Genomic DNA, 27,867 nt, shown 5'->3' on the forward strand with positions numbered 1-27,867 from the left:
CAATAAAACAGAAGTATATGTTTTTCTGGAACTCTCTTGATTTTTCTGTGACCCAGTGGATGTTGGCAATTTGATCTCTGGTTCCTCTGCCTTTTCTAAATCCAGCTTGAACATCTGGAGGTTCTCGGTTCACGTACTGATGAAGCCTAGCTTGGAGAATTTTGAGCATTACTTTGCTAGCATGTGAGATGAGTGCAATTGTGCAGTAGTTTGAACATTCTTTGGCATTGCCTTTCTTTGGGATTGGAATGAAAACTGATCTTTTCCAGTACTGTGGCCACTACTAAGTTTTCCAAATTTGCTGGCATATTAAGTGCAGCACTTTAACAGCATCATCTTTTAGGAAGACTTACTTTAAAATAAATTTGATAAGATTCAAGTTTAATCCCATATTAAAGTCACTTTATTTCACTTGCCTCCCAATATTTCCAAAGAGAAAGGGAGATAGAATTACAGAGGGCAAGTCTAGATAATGCAAATGCCTTGTGTAATGCATGGGAACATCATCCTTCATGTGTCAAAGCTGAACAGAAGTTGAACACTTCTGAACTAGAAAACTAGTACTCCCGGTGCAAAGTTCCCATATCCTCTAGACTTAAACTGATACTTCTTTCTGAATCCAAATCTTCAGATTTATTTCTCTGCCCTTTAATAGAGGTATGAAATCACATTGAAAGTGGAGGTAGGGAAGTCACATAGAGAAAATGCCTCATTTAACTTCATATACTTCCATTTTCAACAAGAGCCACCCCCAAAGTTGGTAAGAAAATCCTATGCTCACGTTTCTTTTTCAACTCCCACTTGCCCCATCCAATTTCCCCACATTTTCCTATCATCTTCCTATCTGAACCCTCTAAGTATACTGTGCTCTGTGTTGAAACTTTCAGAAACCTAGGATCTGCTTGCATCATTACCTAAAAAGTGTAACTGCCAGTGCTACATAAAATGAGAACAAGCAAAGCAGTACTCTTTTATTTCATTAGCACTAAGTTTGCAGCTTTAGACTCCTAGTTAAAAGATTCACAAATATTCATATTCATTCAGGCTATTCTACTTTTTATTTGCTACATTTGGTTAGAAACATTTAGACATGTGAACTGTTCTTCTAGTCAAAACAAATACTTGCTGTGTTTGTAGATCAGTCAACTGATGATTGTCTTTTGTTGAAAGCAAAATATAAAAACATGCTTTTTCCCATTTTCAATTTTCCTTTATTTCTTTACATAAATAATTATATTTGCATGAAAGAAAGTTACTGTTCTAAGAGTGAACTTTTCAATTGCTACTGTTAGCATCTTCCAGTAGCAACAGTGTTTTCAAGTTATGCTGGTAAATACAGTATAGGAAACTATGAACTGGAGAAGTTAATATTTTTGATAAAGACAGTGATCAGATGCAGGGAGGGGTGACTTGAAGTTTTACCACCTGAAGAGTGGTTGAAGGATCAAAGGGTAATTATTCCAGAGAAAAGAAGGTTTTATGGGCTGTATATTTGATTTATTCTTTCTTGTTTCAGAAGACACAACTAGAATTGATAGATAAAAACTATAAGGAGGAAATTGCAGTTCAAGGAAAGAAGACTTGCCTAACAATTACATTTGTTCAAAAATAAAGTGATTTGATTTTAGACTACCATAGGATAAATGGGGTCACCTAAATTAGAATCTCCATACACCTTCTGAATATCATACAGATCTGAAAGAATAAGTAAAACCACTGATAACTCATGTCTACAGCATGAATAAAACAGAAAAAGACTTCAATTTATAAATAACTAGGGAAATAAACATTAGAGGCACTACTGGAGCCCACATTAAAGCAGCAAATAAGCATTTAAGGTATGGAATATTGATATTTTCCAAAAGAAGTAGAGTCCTACCCTTTGGGCATAAATGCTGAGAATAAGTTTGATATTCAGATGTTCAGAGTTCTGATTATGGGGAATCAGGGGGGAAAGCCTTGAAAATGTTTGCAATCAGAAGTGGGAGTTGTACCCCTTCTCGAAGAGTGGAAAAGAATTGGAAAGGGAATAACTTTAGGGAGAAGGATTTATATGAGTTTGAGGGTGAGGGGAAAGAAGGAAATAAGCAATAAAAAATATCTCTTCTACACAAAAATAAAACAAATTTCAGAAGACTTCATTATCCTCTCATGACACTCAAAGAATGTATACATTAATCAAAGAACCTGAATTTCATCATTAACAACAGAAGAGGACACTCATGAGCTAAGAAATTTAATACACTACCAAACTCCTCCTTTTCTACACACAACTGTTAATGCTGGCCTAGAAAAATGTAAGCCATTCCTAAAATTCACAAAAGATAGAAGACAATATCTATATTAAAAGTATTGTATAGAAAATAAAAACAGTGAAAATCAAAACATTTCAGATGATGAAAACGATTACCCTGAAACAAATACAAAACAAAGAAAAATGAAAACAAAACATGCCAATCAAAATTAAATACCTTTAAACGAGCATTTATGTGAAAAAAAAAACTTAAAGAATATATTTAAAAGTTAAAATAGAAATGAACATAAAAATAAGAAGATGTAAAATGAAAGTTAGCAACACAGGGGAAAAAATGAAGATAAATTCATCATACCTTGTATGATGACCAAGGAAGAACAGCACACATTGGGACTATAAAGAGGGCCATAATCAAAAATCAAAGCAAATAACATAGTGAAAATGAAATACAGAAAGAGGTAAAAAGGGTCACTAAAAGAGAAATCTAAGAAAATAGGCATTCAAGTACTTGTAAAAAGACAACCATAAAAATATACAACATAAGAAATACAAAATATTTTCATATGACATATAATATTAACAATATTTAAGAACATATCAAAATAAAAGAAAAAGAAATATACAGTTTAGTTCAGTCACTCAGTTGAGTCCGACCCTTTGCGACCCCATGAACTGCAACATGCCCGGCCTCCCTGTCCATCACCATCTCCCACAGTTTACCCAAACTCATGTCCATTGAGTTGGTGATGCCATCCAACCATCTCATCCTCTGTTGTCCCCTTCTCCTCCTGCCCTCAATCTTTTCCAGCATCAGGATATTTTCAAATGAGTCAGCTCTTTGCATTAGGTGGCCAAAATATTGAGTTTCAGCTTCAACATCAGTCCTTCCAATGAACACTCAGGGCTGATCTCCTTAAGGATGGACTGGTTGGATCTCCTGGCAGTCCAAGGGACTCTCAAGAGTCTTCTCCAACACCATAGTTCAAAAGCATCAATTCTTCAGTGCTCAGCTTTCATTACAGTCCAACTCTCACATCCATTCATGACTACTGGAAAAACCATAGCCTTGACGAGATGGACCTTTGTTGACAAAGTAATATCTTTGTTTTTTAATATGCTGTCTCGGTTGGTCATAACTTTCCTTCCAAGGAGTAAATGTCTTTTTATTTCATGGTTGCAGTCACTATCTGCAGTGCTTTTGGAGCCCCCAAAAATAAAGTAAGCCACTGTTTCCACTGTTTCCCCATCTATTTGCCATGAAGTGATAGGACCGGATGCCATGATCTTAGTTTTCTGAATGTTGAGCTTTAAGCCAACTTTTCCACTCTCCTCTTTCACTTTCATCAAGCAGCTCTTTAGTTCTTCTTCATTTTCTGCCATAAGGGTGGTGTCATCTGCATATATGAGGTTATTGATATTTCTTCCAGCAATCTTAATTCCAGCTTGTGCTTCATCCAGACCAGTGTTTCTCATGATGGGAAAGACTAGCGATTTCTTCAAGAAAATCAGAGATACCAAGGGAACATTTCATGTAAAGATGGGCTCAATAAAGGACAGAATGGTATGGACCTAATAGAAGCAGAAGATATTAAGAAGAGGTGGCAAGAATGCACAGAAGAACTGTACAAAAAGGAGCTTCACGACCCAGATAATCACGATGGTGTGATCACTCACCTAGAGCCAGCCATCCTGGAACTCGAAGTCAAGTGGCCTTAGGAATCATCACTATGAACAAAGCTAGTGAAGGTGATGGAATTCCAGTTGAGCTATTTCAAATCCTAAAAGATGATGCTGTAAAAGTGCTGCACTCAATATGCCAGTGTGTTTGGAAAACTCAGCAGTGGTCACAGGACTGGAAAAGGTCAGTTTTCATTTCAATCCCAAAGAAAGGCAATGCCAAAGAATGTTCAAACTACCGCACAATTGCACTCATCTCAACCCACTCCAGTGTTCTTGCCTGGAGAATCCCAGGGATAGAGGAGCCTGGTGGGCTGCTGTCTACGGAGTTGCACAGAGTCGGACACGACTGAAGCGAATTAGAAGCAGCAGCAGCAGCATGCGCTAGTAAAGTAATGCTCAAAATTCTCCAAGCCAGGCTTTAGCAATACATGAACTGTGAACTTCCAGATGTTCAGGCTGCTTTTAGAAAAGGCAGAGGAACCAGAGATCAAATTGCCAACATCAGCTGGATCATGGAAAAAGCAAGAGAGTTCCAGAAAAACATCTATTTCTGCTTTATTGACTATGCCAAAGCCTTTGACTATGTGGATCACAATAAACTGTGGAAAATTCTTCAAGAGATGGGAATACCAGAACACCTGACCTGCCTCTTGAGAAACCTGTATGCAGGTCAGGAAGCAACAGTTAGAACTGGACATGGAACAACAAACTGGTGCCAAATAGGAAAAGGAGTACGTCAAGGCTGTATATTGTCACCCTGCTTATTTCACTCATATGCAGAGTACATCATGAAAGAAATACACAAAGACATCACAAAAATAGGAAACTAGAGTTTCAAATTTTCAGTATCTGCAGTCAATGTGATACACCATATATCAACAAACTGAAAAATAAAAATCATATGATCATCCCAATAGATGCATAAAAAGTTTTTTTTAAAAATTCAACATTCATTTTTGATAGAAACTCTCCAGAGAGTGGGAACAGAAGGAATACATAATAAAGACTGTAGGTGACAAAGCCATAACTAACATCAAACCCAAGAGGGAAAAGCTGAAAGCATTCCCTCTAAGATCAGGTACAAGACAAGGATGTCCAGTCTTGCCACTTTTATTCACCATAGTATTGGAAGTCCTAGCCACAGCAATCAGACCAAAAAAAAAAAGAATCCTATTTGAAAAGAAGGAACTAAAACTGTCATTTGCAGATGACTTGAAACAAGATAGAAAATCCTAAAGATGCTACCAAAAAACTACTAGAGCTCATCAATGAATTCAGTAAATTGCAGGTACAAAATTAACACAGAGAAAATCTGCTGCATTTCCATACAATAACAACAAACTACCAGAAAGAGAAATAATCCCATTCATCATCACATCTAAAACTATAAAACACCCAGGAATAAACCTACCTAGAGTAAATGAGGTATTCAAAAATCTATAAGACTATAAGACTCTGGTGAAAGAAATCAAAGACACACAGAAAGATATACTGTGTTCTTAATTGGAAGAATTAATATTGTTAAAATGACTATACTACTCAAGGTAATATACAAATTCAATGCAATTCCTATCAAAGTACATTTTGGGATTTTTCAAAATACAATGGCATTTTTCATGAAACTAGAACGAATAATTTTTAAATTTGTATGGAAATACCAATGGCATCACCAACTAGATAGACATGAGTTTGGGAAAGCTCAAGGAGTTGGTTGATGGATAGGGAAGCCTGGCATGCTGCAGTCCATGGGATCACAAAGAGTTGGACACAACTGAGCAACTGAACTGAACTGATGCAAACATTAAGACCCCAAACAGCCAAAGCAAACTTGAGAAAGAATGGAGCTGGAGGAATCACACTCCTTGTCTTCAGGCTACGTTATGAAGCTACAGTAATCAAAACAGCATTTATTGCTGGCACAAAAAAAGACACATAAATCAATGGAATAGAACAGAGAGCCCCCAAATAAACACGTACACCTATGTTCAATTAATCTGTGATAAATGAGGCAAGAATATACAATGGGGAAAAGACAATCTTGTCAATAAGTGGTGCAGGGAAAATTGGACAGCTATATGTAAAAGAATGGAACTGAACATTCTCTAATGCCATATACAAAAATAAACCCAACATGGATTAAAGACATAAATGTAAGACCAGAAACCATAAAGCTTTTAGAAGAAAACATAGGCAGAACACTCTTCAATATACATTATTAAAATCCAGAGGCATCACTTGGCCGACAAAGGTCTGTATAGTCAAAGCTATGGTTTTTTCAGTAGTCATATATGGATATGAGAGTTGGACCATGAAGAAGGCTGAGTGCTGAAGAACTGATGCTTTTGAATTGTGGTGCTGGAGAAGACTTGTGAGAGTCCCTTGGACAGCAAGGAGGAGACCAAACCAGTCAATCCTAAAGGAAACCAGTCCTGAATATTCATTGGAAGGACTGAGGCTGAAGCTGAAGCTCCAGTACCTTGGCCACCTGATGCAAAGAGCCGCCTCACTGGAAAAGACCCTGATATTGTGAAAGACTGAAAGCAAAAGGAGAAGGGGGAAACAGAGGATAAGATGTTTAGATACCATCACTGACTCAGTGGACATGAATCTGAGCAAACTCCGGGATATAGTGAGGGACAGGGGAGCCTGGGGTGCTACAGTCCATGGGGTGGTAAAGAATCAGTCACGACTTAGCAACTAAACAACGGCAAAGAAAGTATTAATAAATTAGACTACATTTTAAAAAGCTTTACACATTCAAAATACTGTCTGTTAAGTCAGAAGACAAATTGATAAATTGGGAAAAAATACTTTTTCAACATACACCATAGACAAGATTAGTCTCCCTGATACACAAAGGCCTTTAAATTTTGAGGTGCAAAAAAGAACAACTGAATAGAAAAATCGCAAAAGGCATAAACAGAAAGCTCAAAGAAGAAAAAATTCAAATGGTTCTCGAACATAATAATGTTCATAAAAACAACCTCAAAAATTAGGTTAAAGTAATAAGTCTATGCTGCTGCTGCTGCTAAGTCGCTTCAGTCATGTCCAACTCTGAGCAACCCCATAGACGGCAGCCCACCAGGCGTCCCCGTCCCTGGGATTCTCCAGGCAAGAACACTGGAGTGGGTTGCCATTTCCTTCTCCAATGCATGAAAGTGAAAAGTGAAAGTGAAGTCGCTCAGTCGTGTCCGACTCTTAGTGACCCCATGGACTGCAGCCCACCAGGCTCCTCCATCCATGGGATTTTCCAGGCAAGAGTACTGGAATGGGGTGCCAAGTCTATACAAGGTAACAAATGATTTATTACCAGTTACTACCTTCTACTTTATTAGTGAATTATTCATCTAGATTTCTGACTTAAAAGTACATCATTTTTTTTTCTAATTTTATTTTATTTTTAAACTTTACATAATTGTATTAGTTTTGCCAAATATCAAAATGAATCCGCCACAGGTATACATGTGTTCCCCATCCTGAACCCTCCTCCCTCCTCCCTCCCCATACCATCCCTCTGGGTCGTCCCAGTGCACTAGCCCCAAGCATCCAGTATCGTGCATTTTTAAAAGAAGCAGATGCACAGATACAGAGAACAAATTAGGGTTACCAATGAGGACAGGAAAGGGGGAGGGGTATAATAAGGATAGGACCTTAAGAGGGGTTTAAGAGATACAAACTATTAGCTGTAAAACATAAATTTTAGTTAAAATAGTAATTTGGCAAAGGAATGTTTAATTTATTTAAAACTTTTAAGATCCTTATAAGGTAGATACTACTGTTATCTTCATTTTAAATTAGGGAAACTCAGGCTCTTGCCCAAGATCATGAAGTAATACAGTTAAGATTTGAATCTGTACCAATCTGATTTTAGGGTCCTCACACATGATAATTTAGTTATACCACCTTTAACAACTTCTTATACAGTATGTAGAAAAATAAGCAACTAGAAATTTTTAAATACAGGAAATTTAATTTGATGAGATTGGTATCAAGAATAAGATCTCATATGTTATACAAATTTGCTTAGGACTTATTCCAAGGATCAAAGAATACAAAGGTAAACAAAATTCCACCAAAAAATAGTAAAATGTCATCATACTGTATAGTATAAATGAAATAATGATGAAAATCATGAGGAAATGAGACTATGTGAGAACTTCTCACAATATATAATAATAGTAAGTTAGTATAGTTCAGATAATGCATGGACATAACACAAAAAATGTTTTAACAAATGAACATTGTAATCTAGGACATCGTAGGTGATAAGGTGTTTAAAAGACAGGTAAAAACCACTAACAGTTGTTTTCAGATAGAATGTAGAAGGTCACAAAAGATTATTATTGCAATAAAATAATACAGGATAAAATAAAAATCATACTTTAAGTCATCAAAGAATAGTATATAAAAGAAATCTGAATAAACTAAATTCCAAAGAGAATCAGGCTATTTCAGTGATCAAAGAGCTACACTGCTTTTATGGAACCAATTGCCTATTTTGGGTATCTTTGGATGGAATAGCAGCCCCATCATAGAAAGCAAGATTTTGCTGAGATGAGAAAAATACCACTGAAGTCTTTAATGACAAAATGACTAGCACAACATATTGTATTGAACAGATGAAAGAACTCCAGATGTGAAGACAACTCGTTGAACCTCCCAAGTCATCCCTGCAGGAATTTTAGCAAGAGACAAAGAAGGCAGAAAAATCTCTTACATTTTTATTCAGTGCTTAGGTTTCAAGACTGCTAGAATTACATCTAGAGATGAACTGAAACTGACTATACAGGCAACCCAATCCCTTTCCAGATGGTATCAATGAGACCAGTTCTTTGGTGGTAGCATAACATATTGGGGATTGGCATCAATGGAAAGATATGATCTGATTTGCAAAAGAGTTAAGTTAAATAAAGACATGGTCTAGCTCCAAGTCAACCAAGCCTGACTGATGAAAATAGGAAGGATGAATGAAATTGCCTAAAAAACAAAAGACAAAATAAAAAGTATTACCTATTTCACAATCTACTATTCTCTTAAGGAAAAATTCTCTGCATATAATTTTTTTTAAATAGGAAATATATAGTGAAAAAGGAAAAATGTGGCCCCAAGTCAAGAGAAAGTATAGTGAATAGAGAGATAGGCTCCCAAATGACCTAGATGATGAAATTAATTTAAAATGATTTTTAAAATAAGTATTTAAATATGTTAAAGAATGTAGTAGAAAAGAAAGAATGAATGAAAAGGTAATTTTAGCAGAAAAAGAGAAGCTCTAAGAGAATGAAAATTTTAGAATTAAAAAGTATGACTCAATTTTTAAAAAATGAATTATATATAAGAAACTAGGTAGAATAGAAAAAAAAATAAGCTGCATGGTGTGGCAAATAAATAAATAATAAAAAATAATATTATCAGAGACCTGTGGGACAAAATGTCAAATGATCTAATATATTTGTAACTGGGAGTTCCAGAAGCTGTAAAGAGAAAGAACTGGACAAAGGAAATATTTAAATATACTGGCTAAAGATTTTACAAAACTGATGGTCAGCCAGAGATCCAAGAGGTTCAGTTCTTTAGTTCAAAACTAAGAAATCACACTGAGACAGATCAAACCACTGAAAATTAAAAATTAAAAAAAAAAAAATTAGGGCTTCCCTGGTGGTCCAGTGATCCATGTGGTCCAGGAAGATCACATGTGCCATGGAGCAACTAAGCCTGTGCCCTACCACTAATGAGCCCAGCTCTAGAGCCTGAGAACCGCAACTACTGAGCCCATGTGCTGCAACTACTGAAGCCCTCGCACCTACAGCCTGTGCTGCACTAGAGAAGCCACTGCAATGAGAAGCATGCGCACCACAACAAAGAGTAGCCTCCATTCACTGCAACTAGAGAAAGCCCATGCACTGTAACAAAGACTCACTACAGTGAAAAAATAAATAAGTGTCTTCAAAAAAAAAAGAGAGAGAGAGAAAGTTAAAGTAGCCAGGGAAGTATAACTCAATCAATTCAGGGAACAAAAATAGCATAGATGGCTGACACTTATCAAAAACAATGGAAGCCAAAGGTAATTAATTATATCTTTAAAGTGCTGAAAGAAAAATGTCAACCTAAGAGTCTATTTCCAAATGTATATTACAATTCCTAGAGCAATCTTGAACATTCATTGGAAGGACAGATGTTGAAGTTCTAATACTTTGGCCACCTGACGCGAAGAGCTGCCTCACTGAAAAAGACCCTGATATTGGGAAAGACTAAAGGGAAAAGGAGAAGAGGGTAGCAGAGGATGAGATGATTAGATAGCATCACCAACTCAATGGACATGAATTTGAGCAAACTCCAGGAGATAGTGGAGGACAGAGGAGCCTGCTGCCCATGGGGTCCCAGAGAGTCAGACACAACTTAGTGACTGAACAACAAAAGAGCAACTACTAAAAAATAATATAAAGTGACATAGCTATAGTGTCAAAATGATTTTTGGCCCAACAATTTACTACTGGGCTAACTCTTCCACAGAGAATATAATATAAAAAAGCAGTTACCTGATACAACTAAACAGTCAAGAGAAGCAGGCAAATTTTGGTAGAAAATATACACTCTCTGGGAAGTTTGACAGAGTGATTTCCCACTGTTTTTTTTAAATTGTAGATTGTGGGTAGGTATTGGTATATATACATTGTAGCATGGGGAACTGGTAGAATAATCACAGCCTCTGGGGCATGAGGAATGAGCCTACCAACGCAGGCCAATTGCAGTCATTAGAGAGACAAGGGGAAGTCTTAGAAAAGAAAAATCTAGGAAGGGAATCCCCTAATTCTCTGTCTATATCTTTGTCTGAATCTTGTGTTCAAAACCACTTATGCTGCTCACTTAAACAAAGACATGAACTGAGAGTACAGCTATTGCCCAAACTGGATAGAACCTGCAATTTATATCTAAACATGTTAACTGTTCAAATGAAAACAACATGAACTATTGGAGAAAAATAACAGATTCCAGAGTCTCCACAACTTAGTATATTTATTTTTCAGGATACAATAAAAAATTCTTCAATATAATAAAGAAAAATGAGAATGACACTCTTTTCCTTAATAAGAGAATATCAACTGAAATCCATTCTTTCAGATTTTGAAATTAACAGACAAGGATTTTAAAGTAGCCATCACAATCATTCTCAGTGATGTAAAGGAACGTATCCTCTCAATGAAAAAAATCTAAGAAAAATAAACTTAAAAAAAAGGAAATTGTAGAACATGACATCTAATTGAAAAATTCTTGGGGTTTATTTAACAAGAGGATAGAGACAAAAGAGGAGTTTGAGGGACATTAATCAATTGCAACTGCCCAAATTACAGAACAAAGATTGAAAAAAAAAAGGAGTAAAGAGTCAGGGATAGGTTAAATAACAACATATTTTATGGTGTTACACAATGGAGACCTAAAAGGGAAGAAAAGAAGAGAGAAAGGAGAAGAAAATATATTTGAAGAAATAATGACCCCAAATTTCCTAACTTGGTTAATGAGATGAATTTCTATATTCAATATGTTCATTAACAACCTCCAAGTTGGATAAATATAAAGACACCATACCTGGATGCACTATAACAAAAGTGTTGAAAACAAAGATAAAAAGTAAACTTGAAAGCAGTAAAAAAAAAAAAAAATTATATTCAAAGGACTGAAGATGCAATTAGTGAATGACTTATTGGAAATTAGAGTATAGAAGAGAAAAAAAGAACATCTTGAAGGGCTGAGAGAATAAAATTGTCAACCAATGATTTTATATATATTGGCATACCTTGGCATACCAGTACTGGTATTGGCATACCAGTGCAATACAGCAAATTATCACAATAGAATCACACAAATTGTTCAGTTCCCAAATATTGGATTGGCCAAAAAGTTTCTTTGGTTTTTAAATAAATATAAAAGACACATTTTTCATTTGCACCAAGAACTTTACTGAATAACAGTTTCACCTTTTGTTCCACTCCCTTTTGCCATTCTTCAAGCAACTTCATAATTGCGTCTTCCAAAACTTTTTATCATTTTGAGCCAAGAACTCTTCCTGGTGCCTTTTACAGTCTTCCAGGAAACTGAAACTTTTTCTATTAAGATAATTTTATAAAGACTGAAATAAATCGAAATCCAAAGTTACAATGTTTGATGAATACAGAGGATGAATCAGAACATCTCAACTAAGCTGTAACAGTTTTTGCCTATTCATCAAAGAAACATGCAGTTGTGCATAACCCTGATGGAAGATAATGCATTTTCTGTTGACTCACTCTTGACACTTTTTGTCAAGTACTGCTTTCAGTTGGTCTAACTGGGAGCACTCAGTCAGTTCAGTTACTCAGTTGTGTCTGACTCTCTGTGACCCCATGGGCTATAGCACGCCAGGCCTCCCAGTCCATCACCAAGTCCCAAAGTTTACCCAAACTCATGTCCATTGAGTTGGTGATGCCTTCCAACTATCTCATCTTCTGTCATCCCCTTCTCCTCCCGCCCTCAATCTTTCCCAGCATCAGGGTCTTTTCAAATGAGTCAGCTCTTCGCATCAGGTGGCCAAAGTATTGGAGCTTCAGCTTTATCATCAGTGCCTCCAATGAACACTCAGGACTGATCTCCTTTGGAATGGACTGGTTGGATCTCCTTGTGCTCCAAGGGACTCTCAAAAGTCTTCTTCAACACCATGGTTCAAAAGCATCAATTCTTTGGCGCTCAGATTTCTTTATAGTCCAACTCTCATATCCATACATGACTACTGGAAAAACCATAGCCTTGATGAGATGGACCTTTGTTGACAAAGTAATGTCTCTGCTTTTTAATATGCTGTCTAGGTTGGTCAAAGGAGCAAGCATCTTTTAATTTCATGCCTGCAGTCACCATGTGCAGCGATTTTTGGAGCCCCCAAAAATAAAGTCTGCCATTGTTTCTACTGTTTCCCCATCTATTTGCCATGAAGTGATGGGACCAGATGCCATGATCTTCGTTTTCGGAATGATGAACAGTAAGCCAGCTTTTTCATTCTCCTCTTTCATCCTCATCAAGAGGCTCTTTAGTTCTTCTTCACTTTCTGCCATAAGCGTGGTGTCATCCACATATCTGAGGTTATTGATATTTCTCCCGGCAATCTTGATTCCAGCTTGTGCTTCCAGCCCAGCATTTCTCATGATGTACTCTGTATAGACGTTAAATAAGCAGGGTGACAATATACAGCCTTGACGTACTCCTTTTCCTATTTGGACCAGTCTGTTGTTCCATGTCCAGTTCTAACTGTTGCTTCCTGACCTGCATACAAATTTCTCAATAGACAGGTCAGGTGGCCTGGTATTCCCATCTCTTTCAGAATTTTCCACAGTTTATTGTGATCCACACAGTCAAAGGCTTTGGCATAGTCAATAAAGCAGAAATAGATGTTTTTCTGGAACGCTCTTGCTTTTTTGATGATCCAACGGATGCTGGCAATTTGATCTCTGGTTCCTTTACTTTTTCTAAATCCAGCTTGAACATCTGGAAGCTCACAGTTTACATACTGTTGAAGCCTGGCTTGGAGAATTTTGAGCATTACTTTAGTAGCATGTGAGATGAGTGGAATTGTGCAGTAGTTTAAACATTATTTGGCATTGCCTTTCTTAGGGACTGGAATGAAAACTGACCTTTTCCAGTCCTGTAGCAACTGCTGAGTTTTCCCTAACCCAAATATGCTGGCATATTGAGTGCAACACTTTCACAGCATCATCTTTTAGGATTTGAAATAGCTCAACTGGAATTCCATCACCTCTATTAGGTTTGTTCATAGTGATACTTCCTAAGGCCCACTTTACATTGTATTCCAGGATGTCTGGCTGTAGGTGAATGATCACACCATTGTGATTATCTGGGTTGTGAAGATCTTTTTTATACAATTGTTCTGTGTAATCTTGCCACCTCTTCTTAATATCTTCTCTTTCTGTTAGGTCCATATCATTTCTCTCCTTTATTGAGTCCATCTTTGCATGAAATGTTCCCTTGGTATCTCTAATTTTCTTGAAGAGATCTCTAGTCTTTCCCATTCTATTGTTTTCCTAGTAGTACTAGGAGCACTACTTGTTGGAATTAATCATTTGGTTTTCCAGAAGATGCTAATAGAGTACTCCCTTCCAATCCCACAATATACATAGCCTCACCTTTTCTGGATGAAGATTGGCGTTTGGTGTGATTAGTGATTGTTCAAGCACAATCTCTTCCATTCCACATTATGGTACAGTATACAGTTTTCATCACCCATAACAATTTGTTCTAAAAATGGAATGCTTTTGTCACATTCAGTAGAGAATTGCATGTGGAAATATAGTCAAGAAGTTTTTCAATTGACTTACATGGAACCCAAACATCAAAGCAATTAACATAATCAAGCTGGTGCAAACGATTTTCAATGCTTGATTTGGATATTTTGAGAATGTCAGCTAACTCTTACATGGTATAACATTGATTGTTGTCAATTATGTCTTGATTTGATCACTATCAACTTCAGCTGGTCTGAACATCATCCAGAGAGAAATCTCCAGCATGAAACTTTGCAAACCACTTTTGACATGTTTGATCAGGGTCAGCACCTTCTAAATACACGGGACAAATCTTTGCTTTCAGTTATGTTTTTACCATTCTTTAAATAATACAGCATAACATGCCAAAAATGAGGTTTTTATCTTCCATCTTCAACATTAAAATGGCTACACAAAAATTCACCAATGCTGGTAAGTTTTTTAATGCATGCTGATATGAGAACTGCTCCAATACAATCTAACAAAATTGCTTTGAATGAAATTAAAGACAACTAAGCACTACTAGAGTCAGCCTACAGAAAAAACGAATGATTTTTTTGGCTAACACAATACATACAAAGTTATGTTCACGGTATACTGTAGGCTTCCCAGGTGGTGTGGTGGTGAAGAATTCGCCTGCCAATGCAGGAGACACAAGAGACATGCATTTGATCCTGGTTGGGAAGATCCCCTGGAGTGGAAACCCACTTCAGAATTCTTGCCTGGGAAATCCCATGGACAGAGGAGCCTTGAAAGCTACAGTCCATGGGGTCACAAAGAGTTGCACATGACTGAGTGACTGAGCATGCACAAACTCATGTAGTCTATTAAGTGTGCAACAGTATTATGTTTAAAAATACAATGTAAGGGGGCACTCCCAAGACGGTGGAGGAATAGGACAGGGAGACCACTTTCTCCCCCACAAATTCGTCAAAAGATCATTTGAATGCTGACCAACTTCCACAAAACAACTTCTGTATGCTGGCGGAGAATACCAGGCACTCAGAAAGGTAGCCCATTCTCTTTGAAAGGAGGTAGAACAAAATATAGAAGACAAAAAGAGACAAAAGAATTAGGGACGGAGATCCGTCCTGAGGAGGGAGTTGTGAAAGAGAAGTTTCCAAACAGTAGGAAACCCTCTCACAGGCGGGTCTGTGGGGAGTTCTGAAATCTCAGAGGGCAATATAACTGGGAGGAAAAAAAAAAAAAACAAAACCCACAGAACAGGCACCTAACCGCAACTGCCAGCAAAGTAGTAGCCCAGAGGCTGGTATCCACCAGCAGCGAGGGGGATCTGGACAGGGAGGTGTGGGTGGCGTCATCGGTCCTTAGTGTAAGGACTGGGCCTGAATGCCCTGAGGACAATCTGAAGGGGATAATGTGAGATAGCAACCCAAACTGTGAGATTGCCAGAAAGGGAAAAAAAAAGAGAGAGAGAACTTTCCTGCAAAAGGCTCTAACTCACAGCCTGGCTCATTCACAGAACAAAAGGATTGAGTGAATACCAAAGGAGAGCTACCAGGCTGCATACAGGCCCCTCCCTACCACCACCGGAGGCAGAGAGGAAGGTGTGCAACAGCCAGAGCTGGAAGGCAAGGGGCTGCTCTAATCTCAGCCCCAGAGACCAGCATCCTCCAGCAAACTGTGAGCAGGCTCCCAGTTGCTAATCGTGTCTTCCTAGGATCCTGGATGGTTGACATCTGCCAGGAGGGCCGCAGCCTGAGATCAGCTCCCCAAAAGAGACATATGGCACACCTGAGATGGTGCTCTCACAGTGCACCTGGGAAGCCGAGCAGCCAGGACCAGGGAGGTGATTAAGACACACGGCCCACCTGGAACAGTGTGCTCACCAAGCACCTGGTCACCTGAGCTGGTCAGACCCGGGAAGGGCACAAAATGCACGCTCAACCGAGTCTGTGCCCTTGAGGAGAACCCGAGAACCTGAACCTGAGCGGCTTAGACCTGGGAAGTGCATGAAACATAGGGCCTGCTTTGGACAGTGCCCTGCAGAGCACCCTGGAGCCAGAGCAGTGAAGACCCGGAAAGCACATGCTGCTGTGAGCTGGGGCAAAGCCAATGCAGTCCATACACTGCGAGCACTCCCCATACACGTCAGCGATATTTGTTTGCAGTGTTCCTCCCTCCCCATGACACAACTGAACAAGTGAGCCTAAATAAGTGACCACCTTCACCCCTTTGTGTCAGGGCAGAAATTAGACACCAAAGAGACTTGCAAATAGAGGAAGTCAAAATAAACAAAGAATAGGGACTCGCTCTGGAAGTGACAGGTGCAATAGATTAAAACCCTGTAGTTAACACTGACTAAGTATTGGAGGCGGCCTTCAGACTTTGAGAACAAGTACAAGCTGGAACAAGGAACTATCTGAAACTGAACTGACCCCACACTGCCCACAACAGCTCCAGAGACGTTCCTAAATATATTTTTACAATTATCACTTTTTAATTTTTGTAATTCAAGTTCATTTCTCCTTTAATTTTCATTTTTATAACCTCCTGTTACCTTGCCAAAAAAAGACCCTAATTTTAAAGCAAACTTCATGTATATTTTTCACAATTTTTGTGATTTTGTTTTGTATTTTTAATATTGTATTTTTGAGAGTCTAGCCTCTACACTAGATTTTTAATCTTTGCTTTTTGGTATTTGCTATCAGTTATGTACCTTTAAGAATCTAATCTTCAGCCAGGTAAAGGCCAGCGCGTGGCTCCCGCCGCCTCTCGCCTCTCAAAAAAAAAAAAAAAAAAGAATCTAATCTTCAGTATCCACTTTCACTTAGGGGTGCGATTACTGACTTGATTGCTCTCTCCCGTTTTGACACTCCCTTTTCTCCCCCAGGCCACCTCTATCTCCTCCCTTCCCCTTCTCTTCTCTACTTTGTGAATCTCTCTGGGTATTCTAGGCTGTGGAGAACACTTAGGGAACTGATTACTGGCTAGATTGGTCTCTCCCTTTTTGACTCCCCCCTCTTCTCCTCTTGGTTACCTCTATCTCCCTCCTCCCTCTTCTCTTCTCTAAGTAACTGTGAATCTCTCTGGGTGTTACAGACTGTGGAAAGCACATAGGGCATTGATTACTGGCTAGATTGCTCTCTCCCCTTTGACTCTCCCTCTTCTCCTCCTGGTGACCTCTATCTCCCTCCTCCTCTTCTCTTCCATGTAACTCTGTGAACCTTTTTGGTGTCCCTTGCTGTGGAGAATTGTTTCACCATTAACTTAGATGTTTTATCATCTGTGCTGTATGGATGGAGAAGTCTTGAGGCTACTCTAAGACTAAGACTGAAAGCCAGAGGCAGGAGGCTTAACTCCAAAACTTGAGAACATCAGAGAACTCCTGATTCCAGGGAACATTAATAGACAAGAGCTCATCCAAAAGCCTCCGTATCTACACTGAAACCAAGCTCCACCTAAGAGCCAACAAGTTCCATAACAAGACATACCAGGCTAATTCACCAGCAAAGCAGGAACACAGCCCTGAGCATTAAAAGACAGGCTGCCCAAAGCCATACCAAAACCATAGACACCCCAGAACTCACTACTGGACACTTCATTGCACTCCAGAGAGAAGAGATCCAGCTCCACCCACCAGAACATGGACGCAAGCTCCCCTAACCAGGAAACCTTGACAAGCCACTAGTCCAACCCCATCCGTACGGAGCAGGCTCCACAATAAAGAGGAACCACAAACTTCCAGCCAACAGAAAGGGCACCCCCAAACACAGCAATCTAAACAAAATGAAAAGGCAGAGAAATATTCAGCAGGTAAAGGAACATGATAAATGCCCACCAAACAAAAAGAGTAGGAGATAGGGAGTCTACCTGAAAAAGAATTCAGAATGATAGTAAAGATGATCCAAAATCTTGAAAACAAAATGGAGTTACAGATAAATAGATTAGAGACAAGGATTGAGAAGATGCAAGAAACATTCAACAAGGACTTAGAATAAATAAAGAAGAGTCAATCAACAATGAATAATGCAATAACTGAGACCAAAAGCACTCTGGAGGGAAACAACAGTAGAATAACTGAGGCAGAAGACAGGAAAAGTGAGATGGAAGACAGAATGGTAGAAATAAATGAAGCAGAGAGGAAAAAAGAATTAAAAGAAATGAGGACAACCTCAGAGAGCTCTGAGACAATGTTAAATGCCCCAACATCTGAACCATAGGAGTCCCAGAAAAAGAAATAAAAAAGAAAGTGCATGAGAAAATACTTGAAGAGATAATAGTTGAAAACTTCCCTAAAATGGGTAAGGAAATAGCCAACAAAGTCCAAGAAACTCAGAGAGTCCCAAACAGGATAAACCCAAGGCGAAGACACACATTAATCAAATTAACAAAGATCAAATACAAAGAACAAATATTAAAAGCAGCAAGGGAAAAGCAACAAATAACACACAAGGGTATCCCCATAAGGACAACAGCTGATCTTTCAATAGAAACTCTTCAGGCTAGAAAGGAATGGCAGGACATACTTAAAGTGATGAAAGAAAAACCTACAACCCAGATTACTATACCCAGGAAGGATTTCATTCAAATATAAAGGAGAAAGCAAAAGCTTTACAGACAAGCAAAAGAATTCAGCACCTCCAAACCAGCTCTTCAACAAATGCTAAAGGATCTTCTCTAGACAGGAAACATGAAAAGGTTTATAAATTCAAACCCCAAATAATAAAGTAAATGGCAACAGGATCATACCTATCATTAATTACCTTAAATGTAAATGGGTTGAATACAGCAACCAAAAGATAAAGACTAGCTGAATGGATACAAAAACAAGACCCCTATATATGCTGTTTACAAGAGACCCACCTCAAACCAAGGGACTGAAAGTGAAGGGCTGGAAAAAGATATTTTATGCAAATAGAGACCAAAAGAAAGCAGGAGTAGCGGTACTCATATCAGATAAAAATAGATTTTGAAATAAAGGCCATGAAAAGAGACAAAGGATACTACATAATATCAAAGGATCAATCCAGGAAGAGGCTGTAACAATTATAAATATATATGCACCCAACATAGGAGCACCTCAATACACAAGGCAAATGCTAACAAGTATGAAAGTGGAAATTAACAAGAATAGTGAGAGACTTTAATATCCCACTCACACCTATGGACAGATCAACCAAACAGAAAATTAGCAAGGGAACACAAACTTTAAATGATACAATGGACCAGCTAGACCTAATTGATATCAATAGGACATTTCACCCCATAACAATGAATTTCACCTTTTCCTCAAGTGCACACAGAACATTCTCCAGGATAGATCACATTCTGGGCCATAAATATAGCCTTAGTAAATTCAAAAAAACTGAAATCATTTCAAGCATATTTTCTGATCACAATGTGGTAAGATTAGATGTCAACTACAGGAAAAAAACTATTAAAAATACAAACATATGGAGGCTAAATAACATGCTTCTGAATAACCAACAAATCATGAAAGAAATAAAAAAGGAAATAAAATATGCATAGAAATGAATGAAAATGAAAACATGACAACCCAAAACCTATGGGATTCAGTAAAAGCAGTGCTAAGGGGAAGGTTCATAGCAATACAAGCCTACCTCAAGAAACAAGAGAAAAATCAGATAAATAACCTAACTTTACACCTAAAGCAACTGGAAAAAGAAGAAATGAAGAACCCCAGGGTTAGTAGAAGGAAAGAAATCATTAAAATTAGGGCAGAAATAAATGAAAGAGAAACAAAGGAGACTATAGCAAAAATCAACATAACTAAAAGCTGGTTCTTTGGGAAGATAAATAAAATACACAAACCATTAGCCAGACTTATCAAGAAAAAAAGGGAGAAGAATCAAATCAACAAAATTAGAAATGAAAATGGAGAAATCACAACAGACAACACAGAAATACAAAGCATCATAAGAGACTACTATCAGCAATTATATGCCAATAAAATGGATAACTTGGAAGAAACAGATGAATTCTTAGAAAACCATAACCTTCTAAAACTGAACCAGGAAGAAACAGAAAATCTTAACAGATCCATCCCAAGCACAGAAATAGAAAATGTAATAAAAAATCTTCCAACAAACAAAAGCCCAGGACCAGATGGCTTCACAGGTGAATTCTACCAAAACTTTAGAGAAGAGCTAACACCTATCCTGCTCAAACTCTTCCAGAAAGTTGCAGAGGAAGGTAAACTCCCAAACTCATCTATGAGGCCACCATCATCCTAATACCAAAACCAGATAAAGATGCTACAAGAAAAGAAAACCACAAGCCAACATCACGATGAACACAGATGCAAAAATCCTCAACAAAATTCTAGTAAACAGAATCCAACAACATATTGAAAAGATCATACATCATGAGCAAGTGGGCTTTATCACAGGGATGCAAGGATTCTTCAATATTTGCAAATCAATCAATGTGATACACCACATTAACAAATTGAAGGATAAAAACCATATGATTATCTCAATAGATGCAGAGAAAGCCTCTGACAAAATTCAACATCCATTTATTATAAAAACTCTCCAGAAAGCAGGCATAGAAGGAATATACCTCAACATAATAAAAGCCATATATGATAAACCCACAGCAAACATTATCCTCAATGGTGAAAAATTGAAAGCATTTCCCCTAAACTCAGGAACAAGACAAGGGTGCCCACTCTCACCACTACTATTCAACATAGTTTTGGAAGTTTTAGTCACAGCAATTAGAGAAGAAAAAGAAATAAAAGAAATCCAGATTAGAAAAGAAGTAAAACTCTCATTGTTTGCACATGACATGATTCTCTACATAGAAAACCCTAAAGACACCATCAGAAAATTACTAGAGCTAATCAATGAATATAGTAAAGTTGCAGGATATAAAATAATATTCAGAAATCCCTTGCATTCCTATATACTAACAATGAGAAAACAGAAAGAGAAATTAAGGAAACAATCCCATTCACCATTGTGACAAAAAGAATAAAATACTTAGGAATAAATCTACCTAAAGAAACAAAAGACCTATATATAGAAAACTATAAAACACTGATGAAAGAAATCAAAGATGACACAAATACATGGAGAAATATACTATGTTCACGGATTAGAAGAATCAATATAGTGAAAATGAGTATATTACCCAGGGCAATCTATAGATTCAATGCAATCCCTATCAAGCTACCAACAGTATTTTTCAGAGAACTAGAACAAATAATTTCACAATTTGTATGGAAATACAAAAAAACCTCGAAAAGCCAAAGCAATTTTGAGAAAGAAGAATGGAACTAGAGGAATCAACCTCCCTGACTTCAGACTACACTACAAAGCTATATGACAGTATGGTATTGGCAAAAAGACAGAAATACAGAGCAGTAGACAAAACAGAAAGCCCAGAGATAAGTCCACAAACCTATGGACACCTTATCTTTGACAAAGGAGGCAAAAACATACAATGGAGAAAAGACAATCTCTCTAACAGGTGGTGCTGCGAAAACTGGTCAACCACCTGTAAAAGAATGAAACTAGAACACTTTTTAACACCATACACAAAAATAAACTCAAAATGGATTAAAGATCTAAATTTAAGACCAGAAACTATATAACTCCTAGAGAAAAACATAGGCAAAACACTCTCTGACATAAACCACAGCAAGATCTCTTCCAGAGGATCTTCACAGCAAGACCCACCTCCCAGAGTAATGCAAATAAAAGCAAAAAAAATAAATGGGACCTAATTAAAAGCTTTTGCACAACAAAGGAAACTATAAGCAAGGTGAAAAGACAGCCTTCAGAGTGGGAGAAAATAATAGCAAATGAAGCAACTGACAAAGAATTAATCTCAAAAATATATAAACAGCTCATGTGGCTCAATACCAGAAAAATAAATGACCCAATCAAAAAATGGGCCAAAGAACTAAACAGACATTTCTCCAAAGAAGACATACAGATGGCTAACAAACACATGAAAAGATGCTTAACATCACTCATTATCAGAGAAAGGCAAATCAAAACCATGATGAGGTACCATCTCATACTGATCAGAATGGCTGCTATCAAAAAGTCCAGAAACAATAAATGCTGGAGAGGATGCAGAAAAAAGGGAACCCTCTTACTGTTGGTGGGAATGCAAACAAGTACAGCAACTATGGAGAACAGTGTGGAGGTTCCTTAAAAAACTGAAAATAGAACTGCCTTATGACCCAGCAATCTTAATGCTGGGCATACACACCAAGGAAACCAGAATTGAAAGAGACATGTGTACCCCAGTGTTCACTGAAGCACTGTTTACAATAGCTAGGACATGGAAGCAACCTAGATGTCCATTGCCAGATGAATGGAGAAGAAAGTTGTGATACATATACACAATGGACTATTACTCATATATTAAAAAGAACACATTTGGATCAGTTCTAAAGAGGTGGATGAAACTGGAGCCTGTTATACAGAGTGAAGTAAGTCAGAAAGAAAAACACCAATACAGTATATTAACACATATATATGGAATTTGGGAGAAGGCAGTGGTACCCCACTCCAGTACTCTTGCCTGGAGAATCCCATGGACAGAGGAGCCTGGTAGGCTGCAGTCCATGGGGTCTCGAAGAATCGGACACGACTGAGCGACTTCACTTTCACTTTTCACTTTCATGCATTGGAGAAGGAAATGGCAACCCACTCCAGTGTTCTTGCCTGGAGAATCCCAGGGACGGGGGAGCCTGGTGGGCTGCCGTCTCTGGGGTCACACAGAGTCGGACATGACTGAAGTGACTTAGCATAGCATTAGCATATGGAATTTAGAAAGATGGTAATGACAACCCTATATGCTAGACAGCAAAAGAGACACAGATATAAATAACAGACTTTTGGACTCCAGGGGGGAAGGTAAGGGTGGGATGATTTGAGAGAATGGCATTGAAACATATATATTACCATATGTGAAAGAGATCACCAGTCCAAGTTTGATGCATGAAACAGGGTACTCAAAGCTGGTACACTGGGATGGCCCAGAGGGATGGGATGCAGCGGGAGGTGGGAGGGCAGTTTGAGATAGGGGACACATGTACATCCCTGGCTGATTCATGTCAATGTATGGCAAAAAAACACCATAGTATTGTGAGGTAATTAGCCTCCAATTAAAATAAATTAATTAATTTTAAAAATAAAATGTAAATATCTTAACAAATACTTAACTGCTAAAAAATGCTAATCATCATCTGCTGCTGCTGCTAAGTCGCTTCAGTCGTGTCCAACTCTGTGCGACTCCAGAGACGGCAGCCCACCAGGCTTCCCCGTCCCTGGGATTCTCCAGGCAAGAACACTGGAGTGGGTTGCCATTTCATTCTCCAATGCATGAAAGTGAAAAGTGAAAGTGAAGTCGCTGAGTCGTGCCCAATCTTAGAGACCCCATGGATTGCAGCCCACCAGGCTCCTCCGTCCATGGGATTTTCCAGGCCAAGAATACTGGAGTCGGGTGCCACTGCCTTCTCCAGATCATCATCTGAGCTATCAGCAAGTCAGAGTGGTAACATCAAAGATCACCATAACAAATACAGTAAAAAGAAAAAGCTTGAAATATTGTAAGAATTATCAAAATGTGACAGAGATATTAAGTGAGCAAATGTTGCTGGAAAAATGGTGCTGATAGACATGTTCAGTGCAGGGTTGCCACAAAACTTCAATTTGTAAAATACACAGTTATCTATGAAACGTAATAAAGCAAAGTACAATAAAATGAGGTATGCCTATATCTTGAAAAGAATAAAAGATTACTTTTATTATTTAAAAATTTTTTTCTTCTTTTAATTTCTTTTTAATACATATGACTGTTTCATCAAAAATTGATAACACTGTCTTCTGGAATTTACAATATATGTAAGTGCAATACTTCAATGCATGCATACTCAAAGAACTGCTCAGTCATCTTCAACTCTTTGCAACCCCATGTGTATGTGCGTGCTCAGTCACTCAGTAGTGTCTGACTCTTCACAACCGCATGGACTGTAGTCCATCAGGCTCCTCTATGGAATTTTCTGGGCAAGAACACTTCAGTGGGTTATCATTTCCTTTTCCCAGGGGTCTTCCCGACCTAGGGATGGAACCTGTCTCTTGCACCTCCTGCACTGGCAGAAGGTTTCTTTACTACTGTGCCTCAAGCCTACAATGACCTAAATTTGTACCTTAATAATATAAAAAAAAAAAATTGAAGTTTTATAATTTAAAAAGCAGAAAAATAGAGATTAGAGCATAAATCAATGAAACAGAATATAGAATAAATTAGTAAGACCAAAAGCTGGCTCTTTGAGAATAATAAAATCAATAAAACTCTAGCCAGATTGATCACGAAGAAAAAAAGAAAATACATTACCAACATCAGCAAAGAATGAGGTAACATGTGCTCAGTCACTCAGTCATGCCCAACTCTCTGCGACCCATGGACTGTAGCCTGCCAGGCTCCTTTGTCTATGGGGATTCTCCACGCAAGAATAACTGAGTGGGTTGCCATGCCCTCCTCTAGGGGATCTTCCCAACACAGGGATTGAATCCAGGTCTCCTGCATTGCAGGCAGATTCTTTACCATCTGAGCCACCTAACTACACATAATTAAAAGTGGAGAGGATGTATTTTTGGCATAATAGCATGAAGAATATCATGTGATGGTTCCCCAGAAAAACTGGAGAAAATTAATTTTAAAAAATCATTAAAATCTAAGGGTACACAGCACACACAAAAAACAACAACAACTCAGTAAGAACAGTAAGAGTATGTGGGATTTGAACCAAGACATCCCTCCTCCAGCTCAGAAAGACAGAAACTCCATTCTAGACCAAGGCAGTCAAGGAAACAGCACTCTCTCCCCAAGTCAGAGGGCTTCCTTTCTAGGAAAAGCAGGATGTCAGCATTTCTCACTCTTCCCCCAACTACAAATGCTCAAGTTAAGGGATGAGTAAGTGCACCCAAGATGTGAGAGCTCCTTTCTTCAGAATGGCACCCACTTGTAGGACGGAGGCTGTTTCTTGGGTGCAGCACCACTGAGAATATAATGCTCTTTTTAACTGTAATTTTTAAATCCCTCAATTCCACTGAGATAGGAGGATTGTTTCCTCTGCAAAGTGGAAGCAATTAGTGAGTAGGAGGTCATATGATCATGAATATCTCTGGAATATTTTCTTCATGAGCAAGGAAAAAAATCTGGCTTTAGCACTTCATGAGCTTTCAGGTTATTTGAAAACAGCAAGAATTTCCAGTTATTTTCACTGAATTAGTATTGAATAAGACAAAAAGTTAATTCCGACTATTTCAGAAAAGAAAAAGAAGTTGTATGGCCATACCAGTAAATGAAATTTCAGTGAATATTCAAATCTTTAAGCAGGATATTTATTAAAAATAGATAAAACTTATTTTCTGATAACCAGTTAAGGACCCTTGAAAAGAATCTATTTAAAGCTTAGCAAAGTTGCTATTCCCCACGATGGCAATCTTTGAACTGAACAGAAGAGAAATCACGAAGAATGAGAGAGGCACAAACTTGTTTTTTTTTTTTTCTTTTCAGAATTTAATATTAAAATATATATATATGAAAGTTATTAAAAAATCTTAAAAGGTTCATTTTGGGGCCAAATGCTACCACTGAAACTTTTTTCTTGTAATTGATCTAAGGTAAAAAGTAAAAGTTATATAAAAATTAGAGTGGTGACAGCTGTCCAACATAAAGCCTACCTGCAAAAAGGCAGGGCAGAATGAGCTGACTTGAGCAAATATCCACATCATGACCTTAGTAACAAGTTTCAAATGCTTTCAGTTGCCAAGGTTGACGAGGAGGATCATCTTGCATGCTTAGATTCTACTTCTTCAAGAATCCACTGAATACCATTCAAAAAACCAGTTAAAGTTTCAGCCTCAGTGTCCTGGACCTATAAGCAAATAAAAAGAGACCATTTGTTACTAAGAAACTTACTAAGAAACTAAGCACAAATACTTATAATTATGTGGGACATTTTTCTGGACACTCAAAAACAAATAGGACTAAAAAAATCCCAGTAAACTGTGGGTAAATAACCAAGTTTTGTCTTCTAGAGAGTTTAGATTAAAAATACCATCTTCTCTTCTGTCTTATAATTACTATCAATATGAAGTTTATTACTTATTTTGGAACTCAGCTTTGATATCAAATATCTCCCACTGATTAAGCTATTAAAACTGACTTTTAGAATGCTATTCTTTCAAAAAGAATGAATAGTAAAGAATAAAGAAAAATAAAATAAATTAGAAATCAGAGTGAAAAATAAAATGAGATTTTTCTCACTAGAGAAAATAGAACCTTACCATCCATGGGTGGTTTAGATGATTCAGGCGCAGCTCATGGGCCAAATAAAAACAGGGCATTCTTTTTACGTTAGCTTGAGAAATACAAGATAAAACCAGCATTGGTCTCCCGGAAGATCCAAAAGCTGGATCAGTCATTGCCATAATACGAGAAAATTCATCTTGCCATTCATGTCCTAAGGAATGTAGTTAAAGTTCTTAATTTTCATTATTTAAAAAATAATAATACAAAATTGAAAACTATAAAAATTACCAGGATCCAAACATAACAAACTGCATCTATCCCTCTATTGCTGTGTTCATTTACTGATCTTTCATAAAACTACATTAATCAGCCTTGCAAGGATCAGGATTTAGATGAAATCAGAGAGAACAAAACAGTACCACTTACATGTTTCTATGGTTTAAAAGCAAAACTACTCTGATAAAAGTATTTTCTTCTCACAAATTCTGTAGCCGTCACTACCCTTTCTTTCAAAGGCCAGAGTTTCTAAAATTTAAACATATGATTGAGTCTAGCTTTTTTATTGAAATCGAAAATCTCTGCCTTTCAGTGGAGTGTAAGTCATTGACATTTGGTGGTGGGCAGAATTCTAAAATAACCCTAATAACTCAAATTCTTTTCTATTCCCTCCTCTGAGTGTGGGAAGAATCTGTGAACACATGGGATATCACCAACATGGTTAGGCTATATTACAAGACACAGCTGACTTCAAGAAAGGGAGACTATAATCAGTGAGCCTAGTCTAGTCAGGTAAGCCCTTAAAACAGATTCGATTCTTCCTAGTCAGAGAGATCCTCCATTGCTGGATTTGAAGACAGAGGGGTCACATGGCAAGAAATGAAGATGGCTTGTGAAGCTGAGAGCAGCCCCTAGCTGACAGCCAGATAGGAAACAGGGACCTCAGATCTACAAAAGTAAGCTGAATTCAGTCAATAATCTGAGTGAGCTAGGTAGCAGATTTTCCCCCAGAACCTCCAGAAAGGGACGTAACCCATCTCTCACCCTAATTTCAGCCTGTGAGTCACTTGGCTGACAACCCAGCCATACTGTACTCAGACTGCTGACATAAAGAACTCTGAGCTAATAAATAGATGCATTTTTAAGCCACTAGGTTGGCAGTAATTTGTTATATATTAATAGAAAACAAACATTGAATGTAATTATCAACACAGTACATTTAAGTCTATCACATATTTATTGAATTTTGACTTATCCCATCTATTCTTTGTTCCTTTTGCCCTCTTTTCCTGTGCTCTTTTGAACTGACTTCTTTAATGATTACATTTTATCTTCATTACTGGCTTATTTAATTATATCTGTTATACT

General features: G+C 37.7%; 1 protein-coding gene across 4 annotated transcripts in view; it reads right to left on the reverse strand.

Moving 5' to 3' along the window:
• Positions 1–27,867, reverse strand: part of FBXO4 (F-box protein 4) — a 215,176-nt gene that overhangs the window by 173,655 nt on the left and 13,654 nt on the right. For 2 of the 4 annotated variants that reach the window (XR_009491873.1, XR_009491874.1), the window contains exons 6-7: positions 26,538–26,713; positions 25,932–26,125 (exon numbers count right to left, since the gene is read on the reverse strand). Coding sequence is in view for 2 of the 4 variants with exons in the window: in NM_001034617.1 (NP_001029789.1) it covers positions 26,036–26,125; positions 26,538–26,713 (266 nt within the window). In the remaining 2 variants the exon portion in view is untranslated. Of the gene's footprint in view, positions 1–25,743; positions 26,126–26,537; positions 26,714–27,867 lie in introns of those variants that run through there. The other 2 variants (NM_001034617.1, XM_059878755.1) reach the window with 2 other exon arrangements.

Source organism: Bos taurus, chromosome 20, assembly GCF_002263795.3.
Source record: "Bos taurus isolate L1 Dominette 01449 registration number 42190680 breed Hereford chromosome 20, ARS-UCD2.0, whole genome shotgun sequence".
Classification (NCBI taxonomy): Eukaryota; Metazoa; Chordata; class Mammalia; order Artiodactyla; family Bovidae; genus Bos; species Bos taurus.